General features: G+C 38.1%; 1 protein-coding gene across 1 annotated transcript in view; it reads left to right on the forward strand.

Moving 5' to 3' along the window:
• The window catches only part of LOC134563761 (protein phosphatase 3 catalytic subunit alpha), a 175,121-nt gene that overhangs the window by 136,655 nt on the left and 11,543 nt on the right, over positions 1-26,923 (forward strand). Inside the window, exons 7-11 of the mRNA XM_063422012.1 lie at positions 6,046-6,123; positions 7,902-7,996; positions 16,445-16,570; positions 19,188-19,262; positions 26,828-26,912. Of these exons, the coding sequence (XP_063278082.1) occupies positions 6,046-6,123; positions 7,902-7,996; positions 16,445-16,570; positions 19,188-19,262; positions 26,828-26,912 (459 nt within the window). The remainder of the gene's footprint in view (positions 1-6,045; positions 6,124-7,901; positions 7,997-16,444; positions 16,571-19,187; positions 19,263-26,827; positions 26,913-26,923) is intronic.

Here is a 26,923-nt window from a genome sequence, read left to right on the forward strand (position 1 = left end):
AAACAGGACTTAGAATTATCTGAAATGCAGACAAGTGCCAGTAATATTCTTGCAGAAACATGTATCTGCCTTCCTCTGACAATGTGGGTATTTTAAGGAATTTGGGCTTTTTTTTTTTCTAATATGATATTTAAGAACAATGTACAAGGACACCAGAGTAGCAAAACTAGTAGGGGAGGAGGTTAAATTGCAAAATGAGTAGTGTATTCAGTGAAATATTAATTTAAAAGTCCATTTTTGTTTAGGAGAAATTCAAAGAGGCTATTGAAATGTTAAGAAGTTGTTGGAACTTTTTGAAGTGAAGCAGTTCTGCTTCCGCCCGTGCTAGTTACACACAAATCTAAGTTTTCTCAACTCAACAGAAGGGAGGAATCCAGCTCTTTCACTTGCCTTAGAAAATCTCACCTTGGTCACTGACTAGCTGTTCAGTAACATATCCTGAGTAAATCAATGGCTTCCACCAGCATCCAGGTGACAGAGCCACTTGGAATTAACCTCCATGTCGGTAGCGTTATCAGGAAGGTAGCAGATGGTTTGATGTTCAGAAATGAGATTTGCTGCTCCCTTCTTGGAGCCCTAGTTGCTGCAGTGCGGGGCCAGCTTAGAACAGATCAGTTTTTGCTCTGCAGCCTGGGCTGCTGGCACCCACCTCCGGTGGGGAAGTCCGACAGCCGTGCTCGGGTCCATGATGTCCGGCAGATGCTCAGTAGAGGTGTTTGTGCTCACCATGAGAGGGATGGCAAATTGCTGCAAACAATTGTGCAGAAATGGTCTCATGAGTGAAACCATTGCCCATTCTCTCAGCAGCAGCAAATACTGAAGTGTACCTGGGACTCCCAGGCACTGCACACAGGGGAGTAATAGTGATTTCCCCTCATGAATAGCCTGGAAGACATGGCTTGTGCTTAAGTACAGAGCTGCTTATATACTGGACAAAACTTCTAGATTTTAGGATGGGTTTTTTTTCTTCAGAAGTCTGCTCCATACAGTTGCCATAAAATTTCTTTATTATATTTATCCGTTTCCTATATCAGACCTAGGCTGTGTCCTGATGCATATTCAGAAAAGTGCATGTTTCAGGAGAAGAGGAACTATTCAGAAGACACCTAATTATCAGGTCATGTGTGAGGTACATATAACTGCTTAATGATTCAGTCAGAAGGCCAGCTTGGAGTCACGTTATTGAGATTATATAAAGGCAAGCAATCCTTTAAAAAGAAGTACCCAGTTGCCCTGGAAGATGACTAATTGCTTGCCTAATGATGATACCTGGTGTAAAAGGTATCCATCAGTGTGGAATTTCTATTTTTCTTGCCTTTTCTAGTTACTTCCTGAGTAAGGGAGCAAATTTCCCTAAACAGGCAACTTGGCTTGTAAAATAAGGATTGAAGTGCTCAGTCCTCCTTCAAGAATGCCCGTTAATAGAATGATTGTGTTTATTCTTCACTGAATAAAATTTCATATGTTTCTTCAGTCATTTCCAGAAAAGGATGTTAAAAAATCACGATGAGGACTTTGAATGAAGGTCGGGAAGATTTCAGTCATGCCTGCAAATCAGTGAAAGGATTTCTAGGTGATTAGGATCTCTGAATCAATTGCAGGAAATATCTGTAATAAATAACTTTTGTTTATCAGAGATGTTCATTATAATGACGAGTTGCAAGTTACTTTGCTCTGACTTGAAGTTATTTCCTGATACAAAATTGCTGTGAGGAAAATAACAGTGATGTGGCTTTCTAACTGTGCATGCACCATATTAACTGGACCTTCCAGACCTCCAGCTCAGAAGTGCATGAAATCCTCATCATTCAGCCAAAAGCCATTTGTGAAATGCTGGGCTGTTTCTGTGAGAAAGTATAAAGACTGTAGCTTACAGAAGTCTGACAAGCTTCTCACTGCATTTCTTACATGATCACTCTCATACAGCCTATTGAATTTCAAACTGATCCAGCATTTCTTCAAGAAATGTCCCTTTTATGTAAGAGCTCTTGAAAGTGCCATGGCTAGTTGTAAAATGTCAGATCTTGAAACCATAGACATAACCTGTCATTTAGAAATATAAAGAATACTCAGCCTGATTTTCAGAAGTGCTCTGAGTCAACACTTGATGCACACCTTTAGCATCTAGCAGCATTTTATGCTGTGGATTGTTAAAATAGCACATTGCTGAAGTGAAATGTTAACTGTGGAATATAAGGAATTCATGAAAATATACTAAAGTTTCTGTGCCTTAAAGAGAAAAAAAGGTAATAGGGATGGGATTTCATTTTCCTTATCTGAAATTTAAAATTGTATGTCCTTTGTAGTCGTGGTCATGTTTGATGCAATTTTGTCAAAAAGTAGTGATAATTAATGAAGTGCTAGTTGTATAAATTGTTCTTTTATTATGAGTTAAACTTTTCTTTCATCCATAACCAAAATAATGTTGTGTTCAGAGTATATTATAAACAAGAGGGAATTAATTTGTCCCAGAGAGACCCACAGGCACACAGTTTTTCAACTGGTCTAGGCAGTAAAAAATTTTCCGTTTTCCCAGATTATCTAGTTCTTGCCTCAGATTTTTCTAGCAAATATTTATTTGCACTTAGTAATTTGTACTGATCTTGCCAATGACCCATTACACTTCTTTCATAAGCTAGTGGTACAGTAACTGTCAGGCATTTTTATAAGAAACAGGTGGGACACGAGGAAGAACATCTTCACTGAGGGGGTGGTCAGGCATTGGGATGACTGCCCAGAGAGGTGGTGGAGTTGCTCTCCCTGGGGGTGTTCAAGAAACATTTGCCAGCCTTGGGATAGCAGTGAAATGGTTCAATTTTACAGATACTCTGGGACAGAGTGATAATTTTGACCCTAAGCAAGTTCATCAATATGCGAAGATTAAAGAAATGTCTACTGAAAGCTTTTGGAGACTGTAGCATGTTTCAGCTCAGGGTGGGAGGTGCAGTTGTATCAGTTGTGGTGTTTTTTGTTGGTTTTTTGGTTGTTTTTTTTTTGTTGTTGTTGTTTTTTTTTGTTTTGTTTTTTTTGTTTTGTTTTGTTTGTTTTGGTTTTTTGTTTGTTGTTTGTTTGGTTTGGGGTTTTGGGGGGTTGTTTTGTTTTGTTTTGTTGGGTGTTTTTGGTGTTTTTTTGTTGGGGTTTTTTGTTTGTTTGTTTGTTTGGTGTTTTTTAGTATTAGCATTTTAAATAGATTCTTTTTCCCTTTCCCGCTTTTCTACTCTTCTTTCTCCCAGGGCAGAGGCTTTCTGCTGCCCTCACATAGTCTGCCTCACATGGTACTGGTAGAATTGCTTTTGGGCTCCATCAGGCCTGGGAAAGCTTTAAAAGAATAACTCTGCAAAAAAAGATGCATTTATTTGTTCTAATCCCATGTAGTTCCCTGTTCCACTTCCCAGTGCAGCTCTGCAGACAGCACAGCTAAGAGCAAGCAAAAGCTGGTGGGAAGGGATGTGCTGCGAGTTGCTTAGGACAGCACAGCAGCAAAAGCATTTGCCTTTGGAGACTCAAGTGCGAGGCCAATGGATTTTGCAGGAAACCTATTTTATATGTGCATGTAATGTTACAGAAGCTTTTGGACTAAATTTGAATGTTCTCTTTTGAAAGAAATGCTTATGCCTCTCTTTTAATGGCAGGATGAGGGATATGAAAAAAATCATGTTAATTCCATCTATTTTTTTCCAGTTATTTGTGGAAAAACAGTTTGAAAACATTTGCAATTTTGGTTCATGTTAGCAAAGTATTGCTTCTCTCTTAAAACTGCCCAGAAGTAATCAGCGATCATGCAAGAGACCTCAGAACTAGTAAACTATGCATGAGGCATGTTAATGAAAGAAGGTACCCAAGTAGGGAATATCACAGTCAAGTACTCCATGGGGAATAACATCTCTCTATCTAGGAGAGGGCTGTTTTGTTTTCTCTGTGAGTCACCGCTCCTCCGTGATTCAGCATGACACATGAAGGCAGGAGGCTGGGTCGCTCTGGAAAAGCCTGTTGCGTGGGGGATTTCTGTTTGTTTGTTTTCCCTCTTGGCCAACTGCTTAATTTCTGGCTCATCTGAATTACAGTCTGGGCTCTGCAAAGCAGGGCAAGGAGGAGAGTGTTTCTGGAAGGGTAGCACTCTGAAGAACTAGTAGGGAATTTGATTACAAGTCAGTCATTTTAATAAAAAAAGATTAGAAAAAGGATTTCCAAGCAGAAGTCATTTCTGTAAAAGTTTGTTCCTGGTAAGTTTTGCCATAATGTCTGTTTTGTTGGCTCTTGGTAGGACTTCTTATTTTTACCTGCTTTTTAGGACATGTATTTTTGTGTTAAGGAATATTGTTTTATCTATAGCAAACAGATACTAAGGAAATGCTGGATAGCATATGTAAAAGGTGCAAATGATGGAAATTGTGCCTGCACGTTGCTTTGCCTTTTTGAAAATAAAATATCCAGACAGACTGCTCATGGCTTGTGATGATCTGGGTAATGGGGCAGCTGGCACATTGAAGGTCCCATGCTATTCACTTGTAAGAAAAGAAGGCAGGCAGGTTCTTTTTATATAAATTTGCATGGAGCACTGTGTGACATCTCTGCCTTTAGGTGTGAGCCCTGTAGAATCAGCCAAATTCTCCTATCAGAAGTCTTATTTTCCACAGATTTATGAAGAACGAGATAATTAAGCAATAAAAAACTCCACCACTTTTGTACTTGAAATGGAAAGAAGAGCCTATCATATCCATTTAGGAGCATTTTTTACCACTTCATTGTATCTTCTTTAAAAGCAGTTCTTAAGACTGGGTGAAAAGAAGACTATGGAGGAAAAAAAAGTAATAGCCTAGACATTTGGAGCAGCTGCACTGATAATGAACATAATCAACTGTCTATCAGATTTTCGTGATAGACCCCAGTTTTCAGAAGTTAACGTAAAAATTTCTAAACAAAATGTACCATAAGTCTACATTTAGTCACAGTTAATTATGAAAAGAAATGTATGCAAATCATTTCTCATTTGCCAGTGGTTTGAATGGCAGCCTGTCAGCATTTGAGATCACAGCAGTTGCCAAAATGATACCCCACATAATTTGGGAATTGAAATTGTTTTATAATGGCAATCTTTTTAGACAATTCCAAGTACCAGACCTGCATCTGAGAATATGTGCTAGGTGGCTCAAGTCCAGAAACAGCAATATAGCATTCCACTGAGTTTGTAGATTCTGGCTGCAAATGACATTTCACCTTCAAAATAGCCAGGAAACTATGGAAGCAAGTAGTATAATTTCTCTTGGATAAACTAAAGGAAGATGATGCATTTGACTGGGGAAGGGGGGGGGGGTGTAAGTTTTCATCTTTTTCATGAACGAAATTAGAAACGGATGGGGCTGTTAACCGCAAGTGGACTCTTAAGGTGTGGTCCATGAAATCATGTCTGGGACAGCAGGTTTTTGCATAATGTGTAGTTGAGATTTTTTATTTTTTTATCTTGCTCAGTATGTTTAGCGCAGATGTATTCAGTAAGCACATTTCTGGGGTTTCAGAAGTGACAGGATTTTAAGTTTCCAAGGGGAAGGATAATTTGTTTATCAAGGAGATAAAGTTCAGGCTGATAAACATCCCCAGTTTGAAGACTGATTTTCCTTTCTTCTTTCTGTCTCTTTCCCTCTTTTTCCCCTTAACCACCCTATTTTCTGGTGTCCACAAGCAGGCACTGCATACAGTAGTCAGTGAATGACTATTTTCTATTACAAGCAATGGTTGTATTACCTTTTGATTTTTTGGAGTACATTAAATCTTAGAGTAATAAAAGAAAGTACGTTTTTTCTGACAAGCCATAGGCTGATTGTTGTTATGTAGTGAATTGAAGTTTCTAGCATTCCTTTCCAAGCAGCTATGGGATGGGATTAAAAAAGACACTGCTGGTGATGATGTCTTTACTGAAATCTGCCTGCAGAGCAGGTGCTGATTTCATGAATGATGTGTGTTTCATGACACATTTTTTGAAAGCTAGAGCTCTGTGTGCTGCTTCTGATAATGCCATAACAGGTGCTGTTCCTTTTTTTCTAACAGTTACCCTGCTGTATGTGAATTCCTACAGCACAATAACTTGTTATCCATACTCCGAGCTCATGAAGCCCAGGATGCTGGGTGAGTATGTGTGGGGAGGGGACAATAATAATATTTATGTATAATGGCCTACCATTCCCAAACAGAGCACAAAAAGGAAGAGCAGGTGAATGAGAATGAACTGGAAAATACAAGTTGCAACAGCTCTCACTTTTTACTAATGCTACAAAAAATACACCCTGGCATTACAATGTCTTTTACATGATTATTAGTGAGTTACAAAGTTTAATGAATCTTAATGTATGCCACTTACTTAGCCTTAGTGATTTCAAGTGATACAAAATGACCAAAATTTTTTGATGCCATACATGGAAAGATAGCCAGGTTCATTTCAGGAAAAGGTTTGTCACAGTCTTTTGACACACTGATCGCCATGATGCCAGAGAAGTGATTTGGCTCACAAAGGCCAGAACTGCCATCTTTTAAACCCTTCTCAGCTACATGAAACTTTTGGGGCTACTGGTTTTATACTTCTTAAAAATAAATTGTAGAAATCAATAGGCACATAAATTTTTCTGCAGGAGTATCATTAATGATTTCAAGAAGTCTAAGCCATTGTATGTAATAACAGTTCAGGTCAAGCATCAGGTGGTTCCCCATGAAACTATTGTCATTATAAAGGCAGAATTATTTGTGCTGCTTTAAAAAATTACTTTCAAAATTCCTCTTACTTGAAATGTACCATACTTAAAAGTAATTAATGAAGCATTGGAATCTGAATAAATAGCTTTGCATATCATGCATAATTTATAATTGTTGTGTTTGTTTGGAGATAGAAACTTTACGCAACTTGAATAACAATAAAAGATAAATTAGCGGCATTGTAGGAATAAGGCCAATATCCACTATGCATATAAAAAGCTATTCTGAATGTTTGAATTGTCATGACTGGAAAATGGTAATGCAAATAAAAGCAAGCTATTATTATGCCAGAAATACCTAGCATGAAATATGCAAGGGTAAAGAAATTTAATTTTTTTGTAGTACTTTCTACTGAAGGGTGAAAAATAAAATTTTGTGGAAGACATTGCATTGAAGCTATACGACAGTTTCAGTGCAACTTTTGTGGATGTTTTCTAAATTCTTAGGTTTCTTGTAGCTGAGACTAAAGAGCAGTGTTTGGTGTACTTGTGTCTAAGTACTGTTTGGTCCCTTTCTTTACAATGACTTGCAGGTTTAATGCTTGACTGATTATTTGTTGGTCTAATAAGCCTTTCACCTTTCATGAGGCAGTAAGGTTAGGTAATGTAAACATGCAGACATTAGTAAACTGGCTAATAGAGTGGATAAGATTAGACACAGCACTGAAAGGATCAGATGCTCTGTTTCCCCTTCCCTTCTCCTACCTTCCATGTTCTCTGGCCTTGCCATTTCTTCCGTGACTGGAGAGGGCAGGCAGCGGGAGGGTCACAGGGGACACGCACTTCCTGCTGGAGGCAGGACCCTTCCAAGGCACCTGCTGGTGATTGCTTCTCCCGCAGTCCCACAGAGGAAAAGTCTGGGCATGTCCTGGGCACTGAGCAAATTCACAACAAAACCCACCTCTGCCTCACTGAATTTCAGAGAGACACAACTTTCAAGCATGGGTCCCTGGTCATGTCAAATGGTTATAATCAGAAAGTCTGCAGGAAATACCTCTTTCCTGTGGCTTTTAAATAGCTCATGTGGGTGTTTTTCAATCTTGGCATTTGTTAACAGCCAGAGCACTAATGTACTAGGCATTTTTTGCACTTTATGTGGTCAGTGACAAATACACATTCAACACTGGGCAGTAATTAGTATCTTCTTTTCCTTCTTAGGTATCGTATGTACAGGAAAAGCCAAACAACAGGCTTCCCTTCGCTAATCACTATTTTTTCAGCACCAAACTATCTAGATGTATACAATAACAAAGGTAAGAATTTAATCCCTGTTAATGAACAGTAGACTGTACTCCTGTTTAATATGTTGATATTTTTTCATTCCTTTATTTATCAGTTCATGCCCATTTCACTTATTATATAATACAAGCCTAATTAAATTCGTTACAGGCAGATGTGTGCTTTGAACATAACTGTGTATTGTCATATGCCTTAGGATATTTCAGTATTTTGACTGCTAGTTATTAAGTAAATTTTACACAGGAAGCAAAACTTAAAACAGCTCTATTAACTAAGAGAAGTACATTAAGAAATGCTCTGGGTGAGATGTTTAGAGCCCAGTGTTCCTTATAATTAATGAGCTGTTCCTTGCTTCTTTCTAATAAAATTATTGGAATTTATATGTGCAGACTGTCTAGCCGGTTAAACTTTGACAGATCATGAGTGGATAAAGCATGGGAGAGATGTCTGAGTTCCTTTATGTTTTGGGTTTTTTAATTATTGACCACTGAAATGTAGAAAATTAAATATAAATAGCCAAAAAAAAAATTGAAAAGGTTACTACAGAAATAAGAGTCACTGGTCACTGTATGAAGGCTCCACTGAATACAAGTCTTTGCAGCTTCTGTGAATTTATTCATTTATTGCATTTCTGCAAATCTCCAATGACTGGAAAAAAGAATCATGATTCTAAAAATAAAGTTTTCTGATAAACCTGTCCTCCTATATCTTGAAATTGTTTAAAGTATTGTTTACTTTCTCCTAGTCCCCATAATGATAAAATTGTGTTCTTCTGTGAACAAAGTAAAATAATTCTCAATTATATTCTTGAAAGTTGCTCCCTTGCAAAGAGATTGGTTTCTCTTGAGAAGGGATATTTTTAATCTGGATACCTGTTTGCAGAGGAAGCAAGCAATACTTATTTTTAAACTTGCAAAAGAAAGCTTCTGCAGGCTTCATTTTGCATTATAAAATTTATAATCTGAAAGCTTTTATGTTATGAACTGTATGCAAGGGAAGGAAACACTTCACTGGTAGATAATGGGGTTTGTACACCTCAGATTTTTCAATACGCCTGTTAACTTGTGGAAAAATTAATGTTATTCTGAAAAATCAAGCAAGCAGAACTGTCAGTAGCTACTTTTGTAGAAGTTAATGATGTAGGGGCTCTGCTAGCAACCTAAGAAGTGCAGGATGAATTATGGAATGTGTTTATTTTCTTGGTAGGATCATTGCCATTGGTGGAGAAATGTGTTTACTCTCCTGGTAGGCAGCTTTGGGTTGAACACTGAGCAATCACAAGTCTGTAAAAGGAAGGTGGTGGAAAGTGTTCACCTTTTGTTTCTTAGATGTGGAAGCAGTTCTGTGCAATGAAGGCAGTGGGTGAATTATGTGAAACTTTGTCTTGAAGGCAAATGTTAAATGGAAAGCAATAATTCACCATGTACAAAACCTTGACTTTGAAACCACAGAGTTTGAGTGGTAAAGAGAAATGGCTCTCTGTTAGCTCCATTTCTAAAGAGAGAGTAAGTTGCCTTGTTCCAGAATGTTCCACTGTGGCAGGCAGGTCTTATACGTGGTGGGAAGCCTATTTTGATGGAAAGCAGTACACCACTTGCTGAGAGGTGCTGGTTATCTGTGGCCACAGCTGGAATTGGTGTGCACTGCCAGCGATACCTGCTCAGAGTCAGCTCAGGCAAATGAGCACTGATGTGACATCAGCACCTTGTGCCACTGCTTAGTATATGTTGTAAATTCAGAGGCTGACCTTTAGAAGTTTTGTAATGGATCTCCATTGACTTTATCTACCTCCTTTTCTTTCATTAGAAGTTTTCACATATTATTTCATGTGACTGATTGTACTGGCTCTTGGCATTTGAAATACATCATGCATAGTTTTTCATGCTGCATTGCTCATATATCTTTATCTGGATATAGTCTCTGGGTGCTTGCTTCCCTCTTCAAGATAAAGAACCCACTGTCACATAGAGTGAGTCCAAAACATGGCTACTTGATGACTTCCTTGGTTTGCAGCAAGTGAATTAACTGAGACCAGTTTCTTACTGATTTCAGGAGAAAAAGGAAGATATTTCCATCCAGAGGTGTTGTCAGGGCAGTTGCTCCAGCAGACTTATCATGCACATGATGCAGAACTTGATTGATTTTTACAGGTCATTTGGAGGTTTGGTTACTGTCAGTCCTTGGAAAAGGAGTTACTCTCCTACTAGTAAGCGCCTTCCTGTCTAGTATGCGTTCTCAGTGTTCCTCTGGTTGTCAGCCAACAAAGTCACCCTGATTAAATTCCTGAGAGGCTCCAGCTCCCACTGACATGAAATAGGTCGTTTTTAAGTGCAGTATTGTTTAAGATGTATACAGTTTTTAAAAAGCTGCAAGAGGTTAAGAATGCCCGTTTTCTACCCCAGGCTGATAGTTCTCACACTCACTAAAGCAGATGTAGTTTCTTGAGCTTCTTCAAAGCACTTTGGGAGTAGACCAGTTTGCCAACTTTATCCAGGGGCTCCTTCAGTCCCTGCTGGAGAGCAGCCATGGAATCAGATCTGGGGTCAGATATGTCCTCCAACAGCAGTAGGGAGTCACCGATCTCAGTGCAGAAGGTTTGACAGGAGCAGCTGAAGATAAGTGTTGCTTTTAGGTAGAAGGCTGGTGACTTGGTATTAAAGGACAGCACGGTAGCTGGGCTTTGCTTTAGTTCTTTGGGCTATAGACAAATACTGACACTAGTATGGTAGATGGTTAAAATGGTGATTTATTAGCTTGTATCTTTGGGTTAAATACTCGAAGGGGTTTCGCTACGTTACAAAGGGATGGTGGGTTTTAGTAGTTAGTAAAGGGGAATGGAAATTTACTGAAGTTAGAGGGGAGTTGCATATTTTAGAGGGACTTTTTTTGCTTATCTCTATGGACAAGGCTGTGGATGAGGGGGAGGAAGAGCTTTAGCTGCCTTCCCGTTACATTCCGAAATCTTCCGCGGCGCCTGTGTCTTTGCCTACCACAGATAAGCTACCCAAACAATCCTGTGTTCAGTGTGTCTGCTGTTAATAATGCTGCCATGGAGTCTCTGCATGGGCTATCTCACAGTGCTGACCCACCACGAGAGCTTCTTCTGGCTTTGCACCGCTGGATTCTGGCACCGGAGGGAGTTTTCTGAACCCCCTTTGGTTCCTGGCTGCAGCCTCCTGCAGGCTGCGTGTGTTACTCGTGCACCACGTGGCTGCGGGTCCTGTCACAGCCCCAGGCCACACACACACAGCTTCGGGTGCCAAAGTGAGGTTTTGCAATTAGGAGGCTCCTGTCAGGGCTTCCCTCTGTAGTTAATGGAGACAGGAGAGAGGCTTTCTGGAAGATTCAGAGACTCAGAATCTGCCTCGATATTGGAAGCCTTGTGTCGTCCTTTCACCATTATTATCCTTCTCCATTACTGTTATTAATTCTTTTCAAATTCATTATAATGGAGAGCACAGGCAAAGGGGAGGAATTTTTATATGGTTTTTTATATGGCAATTTCTGAGCTACTGTTCAGTGTCTTCATAGCTTTCTCAAACATTTTTGCTTTCATTTATTTTGTTAAAAGGCATACAGATCCTTTAAGATTATTATTAATAGTTGTTACAAGAAATACCAGAGCAGTGGTGATTCTTCTAAGACTACTGCTTCTGGACAGAAAGCTTATGCAAAAAGATAAGTGTTAATTGCAAGGTGGTAGTTGTCAGTGACTTCAGGGCCTCAGAGATCATCTATGCTGATCAAGAAATTCTGAGCAAGTTGTGTAAGTACAGATTTACCCCTGGGTTCCAGGGTGCCCATAACTAGGAGGAATCCTCAATAGCAACAGAATAAGAGGGTGCCAAAGGTTACCTTTTGGTATGATCTGGCCTTATATCATGTCTCAGCTTTCATTCCTGCATTCAGAATTTCTTAATGCCTTAATTAGGGCTTGCTGTAATGCTGTTGATGCACACTCCCCGCAAAATAAAAAATATCAAGTGAAAGAGTCTACAGAAGTTCTACAGAGGCAAAAAAGTTACTTGTAAAACACTGGTAATACAGGCATTTTCATGTCTGGCTGTCGCTTCAGTAAGTGTGTGCTTTTTGGCTGAGTGAGCAATTTAACTTGCTCTTTAAAGACAGACTGTTGTCTTTTAAACACTTTTAAAAGACTAGGTTTTGTAGTGGAGAGAGAACCACCAGAGAATCCAAATTTATCAAAAAAATCCCTAGCATGAACTTTATTCCAACATGCTGCAACATTCATGTGCTGTTTCTGAAAGGAAAAACAGGAAAAGAAGGTATGCGGGAGAGTTTGGGATAATAGAAAAATGAAAACCATCTGTAAATCTGTATGCCTATTAATGTATCATAAGTATTATGTCAGTGAAGTGTGTGTAAAGTATCAGCATGAAGTATACCATGGATACCCATGAAGAAATGTACCTGATCCAGATAGATCTAATGTGAAAATTATTTTCACCTGGAAAAAGAGTAGTAATACCTGGAAGACAAGGATGATCTGAGAGAAATACTAGCACTCTGAGGGAACGAAAAGAGATGTAACCTCTGTTTGCCCTATCAGCTTTCTTTAATGCCTTATCTCTGCTACTGTAATGAGTTCTTGTCACAGAAACAAAAGCTTTTAAAGAAGAGTTGTCAGGGTATCTAGGCCATCTCATTGCTGATGCAGAAAAGTTTGCCAAAAGTGATTTTTGCAGTCTGTTGATAAAATCTTGAATGTTACTCTGCTGTTTCTTTGCAAGATGGAGATGCACATGTAAAATAAAAATCTTCAACATTTTATAAGGAAAGATGTTACCTAGAATTATCTTCACTTCTGTACTGGATTATTTAGACAATTACCTTGTATAGTAAGTAATTTTTGTCCTTTGATAATATGTAAACTCCTTAAGCATTTTACTAACCCTTATCCCTGACCTGACTTCTGCAGAAAATGCTGTGGTTACTTAGCAACTCTTCTTGAGAAGGCACTGCTCCCAATTGCACAGTTAATGCTGAAGTTAATTTGGCATTAAATCAGAAATTGAAATTCTTTCTTAGGTTTGAAGAATTTGAGGGGCTTTTCACGGATTCATTTTCTAAATGCAGGATGAGTTGGAAAATTACAAGAAAATTAGTTAAATTGTTTGCTAAAAATATTTTTAGGTGGTTCCTTAAATAAAAATATTCTGGGCTAGTATTTCTACCAAGCTCATTATTTTTTTTTCCTCTGATTTTTTTTTCTGATGGAAATGATATCAATTAATTTACACTGAAAAATTATTCGACAGATCGTGAAGCAGGATATGCAATTTCTTTGAGAAATTCTGAACTATCTGTCACACAGATAGTTGTTCACATTGCTTCAGGCCTTAACCTACCTCCAAATATATAAACTTTTGAAGAGCCATTTGAGATGCCAGATGGTCTGAGACATCCACTCAGATCTAACAGGTGTGACACAGTTGTTCCAAGCTCATCATTAACTGGGACCAAGGATGTACAGCACTAGCTGCTGTATCTAACCCTGGAAAGATTAGAAGGGCTGTCTCCATTTCTAGACAAAGGAAGGAGGTTTCTTACCTGCACAGTTTTTAACACCCATATTTCTAGCTTACGGTAGCTATGTTAATGCTTCAAGCTAAACAGTGCAAATGCCCTTTGCCTGCTTCATTAGTGTTTCATTTCACTCTGTGATTTCAGCATCCAGTATCTCAGTTTACTAGCATTGGAAAGAAGTGTAATGTCATTTGGGATATCTGCACATCTTCGTTTCATGAAATGTGACCTTTTAAAACTTATTTACAACAGCAAGTGTCAAAATTAGGTTAAAATCTGTGTGTGTGTGTGTGTGTGTGTGTGTGTGTGTTAAGAATAATAAGATTCTTGCTCTGGTTGGAGATTATACATGATAATGGCTGGTGGCTTGGTCTGCTAGCATCTGTCTGAGTATGTGTGTTTGGAAAGAAAAGTATTGAGGTTGCAGCCTGGAATAATAAGCAAATATTGGAGGGAGTCAGGTTTTCCTCTCTTACGGGTTTCCTAACCAAAGGAACCATCTCACTTCTGTCTCTTCCATCAGCAATTTTGTGACCTCCACTCTTTCAGCCTTCAAAAGCTGCATACTCTTTCAGGGCTGCTAGTTCTCCTGTAGCTTCTTAGGCATCAAGCTAACATGGACTAAGGAATGAAGCCAAGGTAAAACCCCCAATCTTTTCTGAACCAACAGAGAGGAAGAATAAAGCTATGACCAAAAGAAAGCATGGGGGCAGATAAGCTCAGATAACTCCTGCTGTTTTCTGAGAGGCATTTTCTACTTGATCCAGAGGAGATTTTCCTCTTCTGACTACTAAGTAGTAATCAGAACTGTACAATCATAACAAGAGCTGATCTGCTTCATGTTAAATATCATCTTCATTACTTACCTAATAAAAATATTTTGTGTGCATTGTGCTTGTAAATTACAGATTTTTAATTTTAAATGCCAAAAAGTATTTGTGATACTGGTAACTACCCTACTTTATTTTATAAAGAGGAGAGTTATTTTAGGCTTCTCTGTTATTACCCTGCTTTATGGTATAAATTTTTTGAAGTAATTTGTTGAGGAGATGTACAGGTCATTTACAAGGGAGAATATTTTTAAAATACTATTAATGGAACTTCTTTTTGTAAGGTATTCAGGTATATAAATAATGTGTTGTTTATTATAGTAAAATTACCTTCCTTTCAAAGAAAACACAACTAAAGTAATTTTTATTTAATTTTATGTTTTGCAACTATTCCACATAGGGTTCAGGTTTTTCAGAAGCTGGTTTTAAAAGTTCCCTGTAAAAATGATTTTTTATTCAAATTTCATAGAATTTAGAAATAGACTTAATAGATAAATTGAAGTAGTGGGAAGGGGAACTACCTCAGCTCACTACTATGATGAATTTGAAGTTTTAGTCCTTCTAAATTAATCTTTACAACCATTAAGTGATCCTTTTTGTGTGGTTTTGACTCATTTTTTTTGTAAAGCCACAAACTATTTATTTTTATTATGTAATTGTGTCACTGTAATAGAAGAAGAATGAATTTTGATCCGCTGCATGTGATTTCAGCCAAAAACTGTTGGAAATATTCAGAGCATTGACACTAGTTTTCTCATTTTTGCTAACAGCAGTATTAAGCCATTTTTTCTTCTACTTAGCAGTAGAATGACAGCTAGTTGTCAGGTAGGGATGGGCAAGAGTCAGATGTGGTTTATTTAAATGGAGGGTGTCTGCTTGGCAAAAGTTCATTATTGCTAGCAAGCTGTTTTCTGTATCTGACAGTGAATATGTTTCAGAAACTCTCAAATGACTCTGGACGCTGTCATTGACCACAAAATGGAAGACATTTAACATCCTATTAAATATTTGTAAAGCAACAGCCTAGTGCATAAAAAAAAATTTCTATGATAGACACACAGTCAAGGAAAAGAGAGAAATAATCAGAAGAAATTGTTCAGCCCGTTCAGCCCCTTCAGCCAACACTGCATTTCCTACAGTGCTGTCTCACATTGCAGTTGTGCAACTTTATTGCTGACTATTAAGTGATAACCAGTCCCTGCAACTATATTCCTCCCTAGGGAGCCAGAATTGAAAAGGCTGGAGGAAAGGGGAAAGCATAGAATTGTACACCTTCTTTTTGTGTTGACTGTTTTTGTTGCTTATGTTGATTAAATATCCTGCATGCAGTCTCCTGTAACTGCATTGTTTAAATAATTTCATGTCACTTTGGTAATCTCAAAATACCTTTTTGGGTTACCATTTCAGATAATAAGCCTGAGGTCCAGTAACAAAAGTTAACACTGAACTTGGTGCAGTGCTTTGAAAAGTGGGTGTGGCATAAATATCTATTATTTCTGCCTATGAACAAATGTTGTCTGTGTATTGATAAGAATGATGAGAATGTTAAATGGTGGAAAAGAAATTGTACTAGTATTGATTCATATTATAGGGAGCACAGTCTTGCGTGCCTGGAGTTTGCATAATGTGAAAAGTGTCACCTCTTGTACAATACTGTGAATGAAATCTGTTGAAAATGTCCAGAAGAGCAGCAATCAGACTCCCAGTCGTAAATGCTTTTTTCTGTTATCTCCAAAGCATGGTTGTTAGGAGCTCAGATAGCTCTGTGAATGGGGGTACTCATTACTCTGCTTCATTCCTCACTGGTGGCCGATCCCAGAGGTCACATTCTTGACTACTCAGAGATACTAATTCACTTACCAGCCCATCTTAACGGCAGGGAAAGCTGTTGACCCTGCTTTCAGACTGAAAATGGATTTCCACTTCAGTGAGGCTTTATGCTCCTATAACCAGCATTCATGTGGTGCCACTGGATCAAGTGGGGGGAAGCTGGTGAGCAGCTCTGTGGGCTGTCAGCAGTCCTGGTCTGGTAGCCAGTCACACACATGGCTGATGTCTCTTATTTCTTTTCTTTCTCCCTTCTAGCTGCAGTATTGAAATACGAGAACAACGTTATGAATATCAGGCAGTTCAACTGCTCCCCTCATCCGTACTGGCTTCCAAACTTCATGGATGTGTTTACCTGGTCCTTGCCGTTTGTTGGGGAGAAGGGTATGTATGTAAATCACTTCTGTTCGTAAAAACTGCAAAATTGTTTCTTAGTCACTGTACATGTGGCCTCATTTATTTTAAATGGCAAGAATAATTTGAAGACAGGTGTCTCGTTTTTGAGGACAAAGTTGTAGTAATGGACCTGACAGGGGCAAGCCATTACCAGTGGCTAATCACACTTCTCATATTTTTTTTATAATTTCCTCTCTTTCCAGGTGATGATGCCATTATCTTTCTGCTGCACAAATCGCTTTTATGACATTGCAGGCCAGAGGGGTGCATTGACTAAAGAAAATTCTGATTTATTTTTCTGTTATAAGCTCTTGAACATTCCCTTGGATATTGCTGAATGAACATCTCAACACACTTCACTACATGGGGTTATGTATTTACTCACATTACCTTTATAGGTGGGTTGCTTTTTCAGCAGCAAACAGAGCTGGTGATATTAAGTCTGGCTTATTGTTATTAATTAGCCAGTCTGGCTAATTGTTCTTGGAGAGAGCAGAGGGATACCAGTAGGAAGGAAAACCACCTCCTCAGCCTCTTCTCTGCACAGGCTGTGGTGCCTCATTGCTGGCAAGAAGAGTCTAAAGAAGACAAATGATATTTTATTGAAATCTGATGCTCTTGATGTTGCCTAAATACAGCTTCATGCTATGAATGGCAAGCGCACAAAAGGCATGAAAGCACTTTGGCCCAGCATTAAGTGAATACAGAACACAAGCTGCCTAAACCCCAAGTCATTTATTCAGTGCCTGATACGAAGCTTGCTTTGATCCATCTATTATAGAGCTGCAGCAGCAATTACTGCCAGAAAACTCTAATAAACTCTTAAAAGCTGCTTGGAATAACAGTTCTCTCTTAATAGGCAACTGGAAATACAGCCAGCTGTGTCTCGTACCTGCAGTCATGACCAGCTTTGTTTTGAGCTACTCTTTTGTTTGAGAAAAGCTGCTGGTGGGACGTCTGAGGTCTCTGTGAACAAAGCAGATAGAAAGTGAAGCAAGGATTAACAAAGAATAGGCAGCTCTTTGCACTAATGGAGACATTACATAATCCTTACTGATGCGTGTTGCAGACTCTTGTGAAGCAGATAAAACACTTTCATTTTCTTTGGCCATAAACTCAGGCAGGCTGTTTTTAGGTTGGGCGTCTTCTCCCCACATGTTCCAGTCCTGTAACATATTCTGTAAGGTCGTTTTTTCAGAGACTTCCCATCAGCAGTCTGCTCAGGTCAGAATGGTTGTGGTTCTGAGACCATGGTGTTCCTCATTGTTCTTAACATCTTGGGGGTGTTTTTTATTCCTTCATGTCTTCCAGTGGTCACACTTAACCAATTACTTGGAAATTTTAGAGCCCAAAGAAGTGAAATCAGTATTTGCCTTTCTATGCAAACAATATTCAAAGATATAAGAGTTGGTGTTCCACACAACTTGTTACTTATTTCCTTTTTTTTAATATAGATTTTTTTCCTCAAAGGTCAACCAAGGTAGGAAGCTGTTAGCTTCACTGGCTCTTTTTAATGTGGAAAATCTTCCACTAATACTGTTAAAGGAAAATATTAAATGCTTCACTAATGTAGGAAAAAAATCTAGCTTTGTCCCACCCTTCTAATTTTCCAAGCCTTCATAGTAGCCACAGAAGAAGATTTTAATAACTACTTGACTGAAATGTTTAAAATTTCAACCTGTATAGCTAGTACAAGGCTAGACAAGCCTGGTAACACTTTTAATGTTGCTTACTGCATGTAGGTGTAGTTAATTTTTTTAATCTGCTAATTGCTTCACATTTTACCTCATAACTTTGGCTTTTTTGTTCTCTGAGTTATATTTCCTTGGTTTTGTTCTAGCTGGGGTTGTTTTTTTCACTGTTCTTACTCTGTGTGCTCTCTGGGTAGTGTCTCACAGTTGTCTCCCTGGAAAGAAATTAAACCAGGGTAGTGGCAGCCTGTGTCTGACCGTTTTGTGCCCAAGTTCCAAAGTAAGCAAGCTGAATATGGTCTGAATTCTCCAAAAATTATATGTCTATTGAATATGGAATGGTTCCTCCTCTAAAGAATGTCTAGTCTATTTGTCCTGGAATTCAAGGGACACCGACAACATCTTTAAAAGGTTGATGTTTTGTTGTTCTGGAAGTAGTGTCCAAAACCTGGATAAATAAAGAAATCCTCTATGATCTCTCTTGTTACACCTTTTCCCACTGGAATGCTGATCACATTCACTGAGCAGGGAAATCAAATCTCATTGCCATTTAGGAGCAAGAGGAGAGGGGTCAGTTATCCAAGTTGAGTGAAAGGCAAAAAATGTGTTGAGGGGGAGAAAACAAATGTTACCTATATTACTGATAGTTGCAAAAATAGAGATAATGAGCAGATTTTTTTTTTTTAACGTCTGTTTGTTGGGTTCATTGTGTTTGGAAAAAATATTTGTGGAAACTTTTACTTTTTATTAGCTACACAGGACACTTCCAGCTTCTGTTACAACGGGTCTTACTGTTTAAAAAGTGTGTGCCGTTACTGCACTGAATTTCTGTCCACACTGCCACAGCTAGAGCTGGCTCTCTGACAGACCAGGGAAGCTTAATATCAACATTTTGCACTTGTTTTTCATTTTAGTGACAGAGATGCTGGTTAACGTGCTGAACATCTGCTCAGATGATGAACTGGGAACAGAAGAAGATGGATTTGATGGTAAGAGCATCTACCCTTGATTGAGGTTGTTTGCCTTGGAATTACTTCAAAAGTTTATTTACTAACCGTGAAATAATTTTCTGAGTCCCAGTTGAGTTCTATGCCACTGAAAACAGCTGTGATGCTAGACTCCAATGGATTTGCTTCCTGTATACTTCAGAAAGAATTAATGGATCTGCCCTGTTCTGTTTTCTTCGTCTCAGTCTTCTGGTTAAAAAATCTGCATTTCCCTCCACAAAATCTGGATTGCGTTGTCACGAAGGGGTCAGATGATTTCATGCAAAAGGTCAAAAGTATTCTCATAATGAGTTTAATTATGTCAGTGAAATATTCTGCCTGCAATGAAGAAAATTTCCTGCAGAGCTCATTCCCAAAATGTTGGTACTGTGACTTTGGAAGACTGGTACTTGAGGTATTTCTTTAGTCACATCTTTTGATGCGCTTGAGTGTCTAAAAGGCTTTAAAGAGCAATAGAATCATTAAAAATAAGCATGTAAATACAGAAAATGTTCTAACCGGACATTTCTGCTAAGAGAGAAGTGGTCAGTTCTGTTGTCCTTTCGGTTGAAGTTTATATGGTGATTAGTTGCCTTGTACCTGTTGGTTTGACTGTAAATGGTATCTTACAACTTGTAGTTTCTTAAAAGTCAATTTATTTTATTAGACATAATTTTCTGTTAGGCTGTGCAAGAATAAGTAGCAGCTCTCCAGAATGTCCCTTCTCAATTGAGAAAAGCTGAAAAAACCCCTGTGCATCCCTGACATTCTTACTCTGAATGCTTTCACTGTTTAAAAAAAAATCTATGGAAAATAATAATAGATAATCTATCTAATTAAAAAAAACCTATGAAAAGAACAGAAATACTAAAAAATAATTTTAAGAAAGAAGAACCTGGAAAAATCTAGCACTACTGAATATTCTTAAGATATTTTTAGGCAGAATGAACAGGAGAATGGAGAACTTTCAAGTAAGACAAATATTTAATGAAGCTGTAATTAATAATTAAGATTCTCTTTCAAAGTATTTATTTTTAATCTTTGGAACAGGAAACTAGATCACAGGTTTTGCAAAATGTTTCTTGAGTGGTAGAGAAGACTGGTGTGGATGATAGTACTTTGATTTTATTCTGAAAAACCAGATGGAATTCCCTGTTCTGCATCGGCCACGGAGCGTGGACATGAACAATTATCTTGCAGGACTTGGGACAAAGGGTGAATTACTGAAACCCGTAATCAGTGAAGAGAAAACACCTGTTTGAATATTGTGCCCATTCTTTTCCTCATGAAATTTAAATAAGTCACTACTGTGTAATTAAAATAGTGTGTGAAATTGTATGGGGACATAGAATGAGTAAAAACTGTGTGAAGTTAAATACAGTAGCAACAAACCACGTGCTTGAAATCCTTGGCTCGAGACAGCTCTTAAGCCCAGACTGAAATCCCACTGATTGCAATGCCAAAGCAAAGACTTCATGGGAAAGATTTTTAAATTAGTTTAGCCTTGGCCTGATACTTCCTTTTAAAGTTGTACTGTAAGCCTCCATTTGGCATAGAAAGGCCAATGCCCATACTCTTTTTGTAAAACATCGGAGTGTCGTCGTTCCCATCCCTAAGTTACAGTTCAGGAGCGTGTTTTCAAAAGCAGAATCAGAAATAGGGAATTGTTAGGGATCTTGGGGAACAGCAGCTCTCTCCAGTTAAAGGAGGTCTCTGTATCTACTGTCTTTTTTCTGAGAGGAGAATGAGCCCCAACCCTACCTCCCTGGGAGTTTAGCCATGGCACTGCTCCAGACTTGGAGTTTGCAGCATTGCAGATGTCTAAGCAGGGAAACAGGCTGAAATCCTCTGGGCTCGCATGTCTGTGCACTGTGTAACAATATCTAACAGCAGTAGTTTCCAGTTGAGGAGTAACTAAACCATTCCTACTACTGTAATACTAACACTGTTACCTAAATCTGCTCTCAGTTTTTTCTGTATGAATGATTTCTCTGTGTAAAACATTATGGTAAGGAAGATATTAGAAATGTAGTTGTTTTTAGCATGTGTAGCTAAAAACCAGAGCTGGCATATGTTCATGTCTGCTTTCCCAGTAATCAGTGCCCTTAGAGTTGTAAAATGGGCTCTGTGGCAGTGATGCTGCAGCTTGCTGTGGGCTCACACTTTTACCTGCTGGACATGTCAGGCTCATGCAGATCGTACACATGGAAGAGACAGACATAGAAGTAAATTTGAGGTTGTTTTAAATTTAAATAGAAGCTGATATCTGTAATGATTTCTCAGTGGATTCTGAGTTCTTATCTGTACAGCAAACAAAAGTCCTTTCAAACTCAGAGTTCCCTCTGTTTTTGGGGGTTTTTTTTCCTGAAAGCCTTGCCTTTTGGAGTAGAAAAGTACAAGACGTGTTTCATTTGTGTTCTCAGTGAAACAGACCAGAACGATTACCAGCTCAATCAAAATTGTTTCTGTAAGGACTGTTTACTGACAGTCTTGCAGTGGTTAAATATTTCCACTGTTCTTCTTCAGTAATTTCTGTCCAGCTTCGTTGGAGGACTAATCCTGTTTACCTGCTGACATTTCTTTTAGGGGTATTTCCCATAGAAGGAAATGCCTGATATCTGCAACAGCAGATGCATTTTGTTTTATGGAATGATTCTTAAAAATCATTGCTATTTTTAAATCATCAACAGTTTTCAGGGCTTACTGCTGATTTCCTTTCTCTCCTTGCAGTTTGAACATGCCCTGACCTGGGTTTCCACATGTAGTGAGAATGGTCCATCACTATGGTTTGCACTGATCATTCATTTGTTACCTTCTTTTACACTTTCTTGCCTTCTGTGTTCCCCTCTCATTCCTTCCTTCAGAACAAAGCCCAGTTAGCATTGCCTGACTTCACTGCATGGTGTTCTTGTGAGCCCTTTTTTATTTATTATTATTTTTAGTTCTGAGTCATATATGTTGCATCTAGCCATGAGCAGGATGCTCAACAGCATGTATTCCTTTTTTTTCTCTCTGCCCCCTCACCATTTTTTTCGCCCTAAGGAAACACATCATGGGGATCTGATCAATTTGTTGTAGGCAGTTTCTGTGTAAGCTTACTGTGAAAAAAGCCTAAATATCGTAATGCCCTTTATCCCATATGTCCCTGCTGGCCTGTATTGGCCTTTTGGTTTCACTCACTTTAAAAATGAGAGAACATGATAGGTCAAGTTTCCTTATCTCTGATAGTTTCCTCTTGCTGTACTTTCTCTTTCCTGTTTGCTGTGATGGTTGCAATATCATCTGATCCAGAAAAAAATATCTTGGGCAAATGTTCATGTGCTGTATGTTTGTGCATCAAACATATCACTTAGCAACAGGAGCTGCAAATACCTCTACCTAGCCAGCAGAGTTCTGTTTTGTTTTAATTAGCAACATTTCTGGCCTCGTGCATTTGATTAAATAAACAAAACTGCTAATTAAAAGGGTACAATAATGCAATAAACAATTTGATACAAATGCACTGCTTGCATTGTATGCATCCTTATCTTGATTTGGCATGAAGACACTCCTAAATTACCTACATTATTTTTTATATTGCCTTCAACATAGTAGCTCTCAGCCTTCTCACAGAAAAGCCACTGTCAGAGCCATTAGCTATAGCATTTATTTCTTCGTTGGAAAACAGCTTCCCAATACAGTGCTGTAATTCCAGCCTAAAGCCCAAGTCAAACATCTCCTGCCAATCATAACCTGGTTCTGCTGTGAACAGTACCATGTGACATTTGCCACATCTCAGAACAGTAAGCTGTGCCTGGAGCCAGCTCAGTGGCAATTAACAGAGACTGATGGAGCAAAAGCAAGGGCCTTGTCCTTAGGTCTGTTACTTACCAATGCCTTGACATAGATTAGAGTGTCTTAGCTTGCCAGTGAGTTGATTTTTAGCTGGGAGAGAAATGGAGGGGTTTTCCCAGTGGTTTGTATTTGTTTTTCCTCCAAACTAGCAAGGCTGGACTGCAGTGCATACTTAATTTCTGTGAGTTGGTGACAGAGTGGCATTTTAATGTGATCTTTGTATTTATTATTCACTCTATGATTTGGCCAGATGTGGGTGTTTCCATGCCCAAAGCATTTTTCCTGTGAGCCATATTACAGCACATCTGTGTGCTCTGCCTCTGGACCAACCTAGCAGCATCCTCAGAACACGTGCCATGTTCTAGTTTTGCCTGGGCACCAGGTGCTGCCCTCAAACTTGTCTTGCCCTCAAACAGTTGATTTTAATGCAGGTCCTTGCACGGTGGTAGCATTGGAATTTGCTCACTGAGAGCTGCTGGAGCATTTGGACAAGTGCAGGTGTGCAGCGGGTAGCACAGGTGCTGGTAGGAGCAGCAGACATGGCTGTGACAGTAAGCTATTCTGAGAGATGTCACGTGTAAGTAAACTGGAGGAATTCATTTGAGCCTTTTAACAAAAGAGGCATCATCACAAAGGCACAACCCTTAGGGCCAGGGTGGGGCTGTTTTTCAGAAGTGATTAAGCCTTGTCAAAGCAGCAGCAATAATGTAGGAGAAAGTCTGTGTTCGAGGTGGTAACACCACTGTTGGTCTTCTGCCTGCATGCTGATTCCCTGCAAAACCTACTAACAAGGCTTTAAGCTGAAAAGGTTTCTTCTTTTTTTTTTTCCCCTGTCATTTTCAATCTGTTTCTTTCCTTTTGGATATTCTCTGCTTAATTTGTTTCTTTTCTGTTTTTCAGACTTTACTTAAACATTACATTTCCGTTGATGTTGTCAAATGTTCTGTATTTTTTATTTTTATTCTACAAACATCACTGATCTTTTTCTTTCCCCCTCCTTGGAATTCATAAGAAGATCCCATTTATGCACAGAAGAAAGGTATTCAATAAGTTGGAAGCTTAAGTTTTATTAATTTTCCTAATGCTTAACTGCATAATGTATATTAGGATACAAGTGAGAGATTTGGGGTTGACTTTTTTAGCAAAAAAGCACTTTTTAGTACATTTTTCAGCACTGTTTTAAATCCTTTCAGTCCTACATTTCAGAGTCTTGTCAGCATTTATAGTCTTTTATTTCCTTATTTTGCTTCTCAATCTGAATGTTTAAATTACATTTCATATGAATCCTTCATATCCAGTTTGCAGATTCTGTTTTGATACCAATCTGAAATCCAATAGAACTTCTTAAATTACTGAAGTAAGATTCAAAGCTTTTATTTTACCCCCCAGATAATTTTTACACTTCAGTTTTGAACTTTATGTTTAAAGTTCCCTCATTCAAAAAGGGTTTGTTTAGATATGGGAAGATATTTTAAAGATACTTTCTAGCCTAAATGAGTCTACAATTCTAAGAAAGGAAGGTAAAATCTTAAGAGGATATCAGGCAACATTTGCAAAGGCTAAAATGAACACTTTTACCTATAGCTGGTTCTTATGTTTTGACCCATTTACTTTCACATAGGTGTATGCTTAAGTGTAGCCCAAGTAATTGATCAGGATTTGCAGTAATAGTGAACTTAAAAATATTAAACTAGATACACTTGGAATGTGAGTCTAAGATTTATGTATAAATAGTTAAGAAATCCACAGAGGATTAGTGAGGTTAGTGATATGCAGTCAAAACTAACAGAGCAATAAAACATAGTGAATATCGGGTGCGTTATTTAGAAAATTATGTTAATAAAACCAGAGAGGAGAAATAAAATTATTACTAATATTTACTAAACATATGTCATTTTCCCAGATTAGGTACATTAGGAAATTCAGTGGAGACCAAAATCTTTTAAATGTATTTTCTTAGTAACCTTTATGTGTATCAATGAGACACAAAATACTCCCTTTGAACCTGTTGTATTTTATCATTAAGGGTTTGTTTTTTCTATTCTTATTTTGTATTTACGTGTAGGACATTGTATTCCATTTCAGTCATAAATTATATTTCCAGTTTTCAGTTCTCAAATATTCTAGACTGTAGTCTTAGTTGCTGTTCGACTCTTTGAATATCCTTATAAGATATACCTGAACAGCATGGACTTGTAATAAACAAGTAAGGATTGTGATCTGAAGGGAAGAAAGAAAGACAAATCATGCTTTGGTGTTTTCAGGATAGGAAATGCTGAAAACAATGTCTTGTCTATCTTGAGAATACAGTTCTGTGAGATCATAGTAACTGAGGCAGGAAGGTACCACCTTCTACTCCTGGAGAACCCAGCTGAATCAATGCTGTTTTATTTAAATTTTTCATTAAGCTGTTAAAAATATATTAAGTTAATGCAGTTACAGCTGAATTACAGCTGTTTCTCCCACTCTTTATTGTCTAGAATTAGACATTTATGTCCAAGTGTTCATATATTTTTTATCCTTATATGTTTTAATATTTGCTTTATATTTTTATCTTCATGTTTGGGAGGTTTGAAAGACATTATTCTGAGTATCTTTTAAGGAGAAAGCTAGCTTTTTTCTACCCAAAACCAGGACAGTATCTTGGTATTACATCATATGAGGTCCCACATTTTCCAATACACCATCACCTTTCCTTGTTTTGGTAGATAAACACACAGATATCATTCCCCTTAATCTGTGGGCTATCCCTAAAAAAGTCAATTGAGTTAATTAATTCCATGACCTTGAGTTCCTGTTGTAACAGTTTTTCAGGACAGGAAAGATGGTGTGTGGTGTTGTGAGGTGGTGTTGGATTGTTGCACACTGAAGCCCTTGTCCAGTTTCATCAAAGTGTATTCTTCACTAATGTTGTCCTCCTCATTTTTTGCCCCTTTCTGCTGATTTAGCTTCCCTAATGGGCTCTACAAAATGGATCAATTTGCTAGGATTTGAAAGCAGAAATATTAATTTTTGCCCTTAGAATTCTGGAGTAACAAAGAAAGAAGTGTTACTGTGATGTGTAGTGGTGTCTGAACAGGGAGGAGTTGTCAGGCAGCATCCACTCAAGTCAAAGTTAGCTGTCCTTCAGAAACCTTTAGGAGAAATATTCGTGATGTGTGTGGTAATGATTGTGATAATTAATGAAACTGGTTTTCTGAGTATAACAGAACTTTTTGTTTGGGATGTGGAGGATCCTTTGTAATAAGTATTGTTTGCTTTTTCCATTCAGGTGGTTCTCTCTTGCATGTACAGATTTTGATGGATATCCAAGTAACAAGTACACATCAAACTTAGCCTGTAGACTACAGGCTCAACTGTAGTCTGTGTTGTGTTATACTTTTTTAAGGCAGAGTATTTTGTAAGTTCACAAATTTTAAAGCACTTGTAATTTTGAGCAGGCCGTAGCAGTGATTAGAAGGAAGTTGTGCTGTAGAACTTCCTTAATCACTGCCAGCCAACACAATCCCTACCATCTCATGCTTGTTTCTAGAACTCTGCCCTTAGGCTTTATTATCTCTTAAATAATTTTTAACTAGAAATAAGAAAAACAGTGTTTCCAGTTTTGAATAAAAATGTGGCTTAGTTTGGCAAACTATAGCATTAATATAATGTTTCTTGTATTTAGTGTTGAGAGTATTTAGTGATGAATTGTTTACAAATCCCTACAACTATTTTTAATGTCTTTTCCATAGGAGCAACAGCTGCTGCTCGAAAGGAGGTTATAAGGAACAAGATACGAGCAATAGGAAAAATGGCTAGAGTTTTCTCAGTGTTAAGGTAAGGTTTTA

This window comes from Prinia subflava, chromosome Z (assembly GCF_021018805.1).
Source record: "Prinia subflava isolate CZ2003 ecotype Zambia chromosome Z, Cam_Psub_1.2, whole genome shotgun sequence".
Classification (NCBI taxonomy): domain Eukaryota; kingdom Metazoa; phylum Chordata; class Aves; order Passeriformes; family Cisticolidae; genus Prinia; species Prinia subflava.